This window comes from Seriola lalandi, unplaced genomic scaffold, assembly GCF_002814215.2.
Source record: "Seriola lalandi dorsalis isolate HSWRI2012SDOR001 ecotype SW California unplaced genomic scaffold, Sedor1 jcf7180002001562, whole genome shotgun sequence".
NCBI lineage: Eukaryota > Metazoa > Chordata > Actinopteri > Carangiformes > Carangidae > Seriola > Seriola lalandi.
The window spans coordinates 1-7,860 of NW_019472220.1; the positions used below are offsets into that span (position 1 = coordinate 1).

Sequence of the window (7,860 nt, forward strand, 5' to 3'; positions counted from 1 at the left end):
ATTTCCATTAAGCAAAGTCACTCTGCCGTTTGTCACTTCCTCATCAGTGTCCATCATCCCATCATGCTCATCATCACTGTCTGCATACTGGAACAGCGGACAATAACATTCATGAGTTACTATAGTAAACAATAAGAAATGGCAAAGTGCGTCACACTTTCAGTTTATACTGAACATCGATTGTAACTGCAGAGCTGCTCATACATATCTGCGTGCACGCGTGTGAGGATGCGTGTGAGTGTGTGTCCTCACAGAGTCGGAGCTGCCTCTGTAGGACTCGATGCTGGCGTTGGTGCAGGTTGACTTCCTCGGGTGCTCCTCGTCCGCCACCGCGGCGCTGCCACGGTTGCTCCCGGATACAGAGCTGTCATCTCCCGCATTGACGGACCCTTCCTCCTCCTCCTGGTCGTAATCCGACTCTGTGTCGGCCGGCATGCTGTAAATTGGCTCTTCCCCGTCCACCAGGCTCTCCACCATGCTTACCTTCCTCTCCGGCTCCACCTTGGCTCCCTCCTTCTTCTCCCCCTCTCCCGGGGGAGGTGGAGGTGGTATAGGAGGAGGTGGAGGTTGAGGTGGAGGGGCAGCAGAGCCATCTTCAGGTGGAGGCAGAGGAGGAGGGGGAGGAATTCCAGCGGCAGGTGCACCGTCTGTGGACAGAGGAGGTGGAGGAGGTGGTGCAGGAGGCACCGTCCCCTCTGCAAAGGCAGGTGGGGGAGGAGGGAGCTGAGCAAATATCTCCTGATCCACAGGAGCATCTGTCTCAGCAGGAGGAGGGAAGTCAGGGAGAGGGATGCACTCCTCCTCAGCATGGAAGCCTTCATCCACCTCCTCCTCTTTGGATGCACCTCTGGCGGCACTCTTCCTTTTCGGAGCTTTCGCCTCGGCAGCAGGCTTCGCTCCTACTGCTCCAAGGGAGGGATCCACGCCTCCGAAGTTCAGGAGGTCGATGAGCTCTGTGGCCTTGCGCGAAGCCTCCTTCTTCATCCGTTTGAGCTCAGCGTCCCGGCGCAGCTGCAGCTCCTGTTTGGAGGACTCACACAGCTGCGATACCTCATCCTCTCTCTTCTTCTGCAAGCGCTCGATCTCTCGCTCCAACTGCAGGATCTCCTCCATCTGCCGGGCCTCATCCTGGAGGGGAGATGACATTTGCGTTAATCTGAAAATCAAAGAAGGCAGAATGAGACACAAAATCCCTGGTGAGACTATGAAAATAAAAACACTAGCCTCTGACGATTTTGTCTTCATCTCTGCTCCTTCATCCGCTTCCCCCTGCTCCCCTTCACCAGGCGTTTTCTTCTCTTCCTCCTCTTTCTTCTTCTGCTCATCCTCCCTCTTCTTCTTCTCCTCTCGGAGCTTTCGAACACGAGCACGCGCCACCTGGCCTCGCCTGTGTTTCTGGAGCACCAGAGCTGCCTTGCGTCGCTTCACGAATCGCCTGCGCTGGATGTGCTTGCGGAAGTGTTTCTGGAGGGTGACGACACTGGCGCGTACACACTTGAAGTGCTTCCTGTAGACAAAACGAAAAATACACGTAAGATACATTGAATAAGAACAGTGTCATTAAGCCACAAATGTGTTCCCAAATGCCGAAAATTGCAGTTTCACTTCAGTTCTTACTTGGCAGAGAAGGTGAGAAGGTGAGCTCGGATTATCATAGCAGCCTGGCGACGGACTTCATCCCTGTCTTTCTCTAAACGCTGCTCCAGAGACTCTTTCAAAAACACCTACAGAGCAAAGGTAAAGAGTTATCAGGAGATGGAGGAGTGAATTACTTTGGATAATGTTAATCATCAGTTGTTACTGGTGCTGTCCAACAGCTCCTAAATGTTACCTTGGTCTTGCCTAACTGCCACTCCTTCTTGGTCTTGTCATATTTCATGAGAAGGTCTGTATTCCTCTTTTTATCATCTCCAGCTGCTGCTACTTTTTCTTTCAGAATGATCTTATACCTGGCAGCCAGAAAAGACATGAGACAGAGGGTGAGACGCAAGAAAAGACAAATTGCAGCAACTTAAACCGAGAAATAAAACAAAAGGCATTTCGTCAAAAAGACATAAATTCAAAGACACAAGCAGAAATCACAAATAACAAAAAAAGACAAAGATAAATTCAGACTTCAGATATTATACCGAGAGAAAAAGTCTTTGAAAGTCCTGCGGACGGGGAACCCAGCACGACGGATCTTCACAGTCTCCAGCATCCCAGAATACCTCAGCTGGTTCAGGACGACCTCTGGGTCAAACACATTTGGATTCTACAAGTAAAATCAAAGAAAAAGAAAAAAGCTTCAACATTAAACAGAGACCTTATGAGATGATATGCCATCATCCTGTGAGACAGAAACAGACTGACCTTTTGCATGTTGGGTTTAATGCAGCGGATGAAGAAAGGGTTGGATACACTCAGAGTGGCCATGAGAGCATGAAGGGAGTCCTGAGGAGTCACAGAAAGAGACAAATTGTTAGCTACGTATTTACAACTCCCTCTACATGTCTTTTAGCATCGATGTCCATGAATTGCATTGATCACTCACCCTGAACTGGGAGCTCACAGTAGGTTTGCGCCTGGCTGTTCCCATCTTCTCCTCGTTGTTCCTGCTGCCAACCTTCTCAAACAAGTCATAGATGAAGTCCAGTCTGTGGAGACACAGAAATATAACACATTATACATCTACATATGAGTTCTGTCAGTGGAAATGACAAGCAGTGTTCAAAAATCAGAACAGATATCAACTACAGCTTGATTTTTATCCCTGAAGTAATAACTGTTTGTTTTTATAAATCACAATAAATATATAAATACACAACTCAATTATGTTGCTGGCAGGTGGAAATGTGATATTTCTTGATAAGATTAGTTTTTTTTTTTGAGAGAACAAATGGTCCTCAAACCTGTTTGTGTCTTGCAAAGTTGACATTTTGTATGTGGTTTGTATTATTATAGTTTTCATAATGACAGTTTGAATCTACTAATTGAAACATGTAGAATGACATTGCATCAAAGGATTCATATCTACTCAACTCTCTGACTTATCACAGTCCCAATTCACTATTCATTTAGTGCATCTGAATGTCTCACCTGCTGTCCTTGAGCATGTTTAGGATGTCGTCTCTGAAGGTGTCTCTGTTCTTCTCCAGGATTCCTCTAACGTCATACAAGACCTGACGGAAACACAAGTTCATTATAAATATCCCAGACGTCACACAGTAACATATACCCTAAGTTATGTATAACTCACCTCCCCGGCATAATGTTTGATACCAAACTGATGATCAGCAAGTCTGGGCTTCACATAATAAGGGTTTGTCTGCAGCGAACAAGAAAAGAGAACTCAAAACTCAAATATAATGTGACGTTTAGAAGCCGCACAGCAGCTCAACATTTTCTTGAATTATGCAAGAAGTGCCTGAACAAATGTGTAAATAACGCACAGAGTGTCTGCTGTGCAACTTCTCCAGCAGAGTGAAGTCTGTTCCTTTGGGGAATCGACTCTCTTCATTCACCAGTGCCAACAAGCCCAGTTTCTAAGGGAGGGAGAAAAAAAAAGCATGATGTTATTGCATCCTCTTTATCAAATCAGCACCACTTTCTAAAACATCAGTCTAATACTATTAGATCATTTTCCAGAAACCAACGGAGGCAGGCGTCCAACACAGCTCTTAACTGACAGGGAAGCAGCTGTTATTTTAACCCACTTCAACCCAGCTCTGATCCAGAAAAGACTGACGCTTGGCACGGAAACAACATTATGTTAAAGTGGGCCAACATTTCAACTTCCCTGGCCAGATGCCCAGAAGATACTAAGAAACTCTCATTATTTCAACTCTAAACACTGTTTTTTATGTCACAAACTGTGTAATAGCATTTTTATTACCTTCTCTATAAGGTCAAGACACTCTGCATTGTCCATCCAGTCTATGGCATCCCACTGAACACCCTCCCTGTGGAGCGGAAACAATCATGCATGGAAAACCGGGGTCCAGGATTTCTGTTAACTGCATATCACATGTACAATCTGTGCATACTCAACACAACACTGGTTAAACAAAACAAAAAGTCTACAGCCATGCTGCGCACACCAGGCTGACGCTGCCAGAACGGCTGAAAAAGATCTTCGAACATAAACGTAACCTGATTATCTCTTAGAGAGACTGTACGGATGGAGTTGTCCTCCACCCAAACTCCTGTGCGAATTTGGTACTGGCAGACACAAAATCTACAATTATATTCTCAAACTCACCAGACTGGCTAAGATTTGAGCAGAATTTAAACTGAATTTGTTCTCAAGTGTCTCTTGTAAAAATAGATCTTCAGCCATCCTGAATAAATACAGATTAACTAACTGACTAAATTACCTTAATTGACTATTTCTTATGAACAGACAAGATCCACATTTTATTCATGTGACAGAGAATATTGCTTAAATCTAATGATTTTACTTGGTCCCCTCAGTGTTATTTGATACTTATAAGTAATTAATAAAATTACATAATGGTTTTATTAAATGCAGTAATCCAACTAACCGTGTCGTCTTTGCTTGTGCATTCTTGTATAGATATACTGTATGTGGAATTTCACCTGTTGTACTCCAGCTGCTCCAGGGAGAAGATGTGCTTATTAAAGTACTCCTGAAGTTTCTCGTTGGCGTAGTTGATGTTAAACTGTTCAAACCGATTCACCTGGATCGAAAGATGGAACACATCTTATATACAGATCTGTATCTGGTCCGCATGTAAATCATATAAAAGACGTGCCTGAGTCTCATATGAAGGCTTAGAGTTCTGACCTCAAAGTTTTCAAAGCCGAAGATGTCGAGGATGCCGATGGATTTAAAGTTTTCCTTCCCTTTGACTTTCTGATTGATCTTGAGGATGATCCAGGAGAAACACTGGGAATATAACGCCATGGCAACAGAGTCCCGGGAATCCACAGCCTGCAACGATGAGAAAGAGACCCGAGGGATGGTCAGGATGGGTGTGTGAGTGTCGGGAAGAGGCAGGGATCGATCTATACAGGGAGGATAAATGTGTGTACATATGTGTGCGTATATATGTGTACATATACCTGCTCTATAGTGAGCGGGGAGCAGATTTCCTCTCCTCTGAGTATTATGGATCGCTGAGTCAGGACTTCAGACAGCTGAAAGGCATCCAGGCCCAGCAGTTCACTGGCATCAGTGACCACTGGAAACATGCACAAAGATGTGTTACACTTCTGCAATGTATCTATGTCAGTTTTAATTTTCCTGCTCACTTTACATGAGGTTTTCACTGACCCTGTTTCGTGGTGATCTGGGCTCCTCCTGCAGTCATGAACTCGATGTTTCCCAGCTGTAAGACGCCTGACAGCAGCTTAAACATGTCTCTGATCTCCTCCTCTGTGAACTCTAACACCTTCAGCGCCTCCTGCGCACAAAAACCAACAAGAAAAGAGATTAGGCCCTGCCAGAAGATGAGCTGCATGTATTATAAACACTTATTTTCACTTCTTTGCTGGCAAAGTTAAGTCTTTACTTTAATGTCGCAGTGATGGGGAGGATTAACACAATATATTCTACATCACTACAGTCATAGATGTTTGATAAATGCTGATTGAAATTTCAGCTTTACAAACCTGCCATAATTTACAGTAAACCTCCAGGTGCAATGCCAAATATTACACAGAAAAATGTAGCAGAACGATCAGTATAACTTAAAGTAATATGGATTAATTTCTGCTTAATATCATTTTGCCTCCAGACAAATGTTTGTTTTTTTTAAACTAGAATATTGGACACAGTTAAAAACAGAGTGATGTAGATAAACTGACCATAACGCTGTTAAACAGTTCTTTGTCATTCAGGCTCTTGTCCTTCAGACATCCTGATTGGCTGAGGTAGTGGAAAGATTCAGCGGGGTCCTCGAGGAAGTAAAGGCCTGACAGAGGAGATTTATGATGTCAGTGTGAGAGTGGTAGAGATGAACATTTAGATAATTAACCAGGCTTGATGTTTAGACATAGTTAAGTTATACGAACATACTTTGGTTGATTAGAACATTATCCGTGTTGACCAGAGTTCAAGTGTATTCCCTGCAGTTAAATTTTATCTCCAATATGCCATTTTGATTTGTAAATCATATAAAGCTCATGTAACCACATTAACCCAAAGATACATAGGTTTCAGTCGGAAAAAAATGAGCAGGTTTTAAAGGACAATGTTGATATTTGAAGATGTTCACTGAGCCTTTCTTACTTTTATGCTCTTTGTTAGCTCCCGCCAGCAGAGCGTAGAAGATGTGGTAGTTTCGTTCTCCAGGGTTTTGTCGAACTACGCGGTTCTACAGTGAAATCAATGCAGCAAAGCCTCAATTAACACTTCATTATGATTCACTACACAAGACAGACAAGTCAGTAGTAATAAGTTTAATCTTGACATGAGCAGGCTGCAGCCCCGGACATAGTTACCTTTTCCAGTAAATCTGAAAGGTAGACAGTCAAGGAAACACAATCGAACCTCGTCACTGGTCTTCACATATATTCTCCTTTAACACCCCTTTTTATCGTGCATATTATGCAGCACATACATTTAGAAAAATACTAATACATCTGATATAAATCTATTTATTTTGTGTAAAAAATAAGGATACAGTCGATGATGCAGCCTCCCTGGATGTTGCCGCCCTCAGAGAAGTGAAGCTGGATGAACTTTCCAAAGCGACTGGAGTTGTTGTTGTAAACAGTCTTTGCGTTACCAAACGCTTCCATGATCGGACTGCAAGGAAAACAAAAAGCTGAGGTTAGTCTGTTTTGTCACATCTGCTTTTATCTGAGCATGATGTTTAGAATAAAGTACACAGACCATGTGCTGCAGAGGATGTTGCCTCAATAACTGTTTTATCCAAAAGCAACAATTACACACATCCCTTAGTGTCAGGTATAAATACTGCTTACTTAGCTCTCACACAGTATCTGGGCTCAGGGGCACTTGGCAGTAATCAGAGCAAACTTCAGGCTAAGGGTTGACTGCTTTGACGCCCTAAAGACTCTACTTAATAAAATCCTTTAAAACCTTTAAATAGAATAGTGTGCAGAGGTGCCCACCTTGAATGTTTAACAATTACAGCTACACATTGAATGGACATGAGAACATTAATATTAAATGCACAAATTCCATGTCATTTTAGTTGTCAGTATTAGAGCTGCAACAAAGAGTCAATTAGTCAATTAGTTGTTTGATGGATAGTTTTGATAATCCATTGTTTAGTTTTTTAAAGCAGAAATACCAAACATGCTCAGGTCTCAGCCTTTCTATTGTGGTGTTTTGGTGCTTTTCTCAATTTTATATCTGTGAACAGAATAACTTCGGGTTTTGGACTGTTGATCAAACACAACAAGAAATATGACCACTTCATTTTTTGTACTATTTTATGGACCAAATGATAAATCAATTAGTTGAAAATAATCAGTAGATCTATTTAAAAATAAACATTTTGAGTTGCAGCCCTAGTCAGCATTCAGTGACCCTACAGACTTTCTTTTAAAAACACATGACTTTACTTAGACTTGCTCTCAAAGATAGATACAGTTAGATAAGAGTCAAGATTTGATCTGGTCTTGTCCCAAAACACCCCTACAGTAAAATCAGAGCAAAAAAAGGGAAAGTGTGTCTTCTTCACTTCATCAGTTTGTACCTGCTCTGTACGATGGCCTGCTCCACACGTGTGGTTTTCTCTGATGGAGCAGTCCCGGCTGATTTCTGGCTCATCACTGACAGGAACTGCAGCAACAGTTTAGTGCTCTCCGTCTTCCCTGCACCTGATTCACCACTGAACCACACACACACACACGCACACACACACACACACACACACACACACACAC

General features: G+C 42.9%; 1 protein-coding gene across 1 annotated transcript; it reads right to left on the bottom strand.

Moving 5' to 3' along the window:
• Positions 1–6: 6 nt before the first annotated feature.
• On the bottom strand, positions 7–7,793 carry LOC111664477 (unconventional myosin-X-like; the record flags this gene model as incomplete). Its single annotated transcript, XM_087176635.1, has 20 exons — positions 7,671–7,793; positions 6,627–6,751; positions 6,445–6,458; positions 6,233–6,317; positions 5,809–5,915; positions 5,276–5,405; positions 5,065–5,183; positions 4,787–4,933; positions 4,579–4,679; positions 3,875–3,941; positions 3,432–3,524; positions 3,239–3,307; positions 3,079–3,161; positions 2,534–2,636; positions 2,353–2,433; positions 2,130–2,254; positions 1,832–1,949; positions 1,618–1,724; positions 253–1,507; positions 7–87 (listed from the first exon to the last, which is right to left on the bottom strand). Coding segments are annotated over exons 1-20 (3,084 nt in total), but the record flags the coding sequence as incomplete, so codon positions are not given.
• Positions 7,794–7,860: the final 67 nt, after the last annotated feature.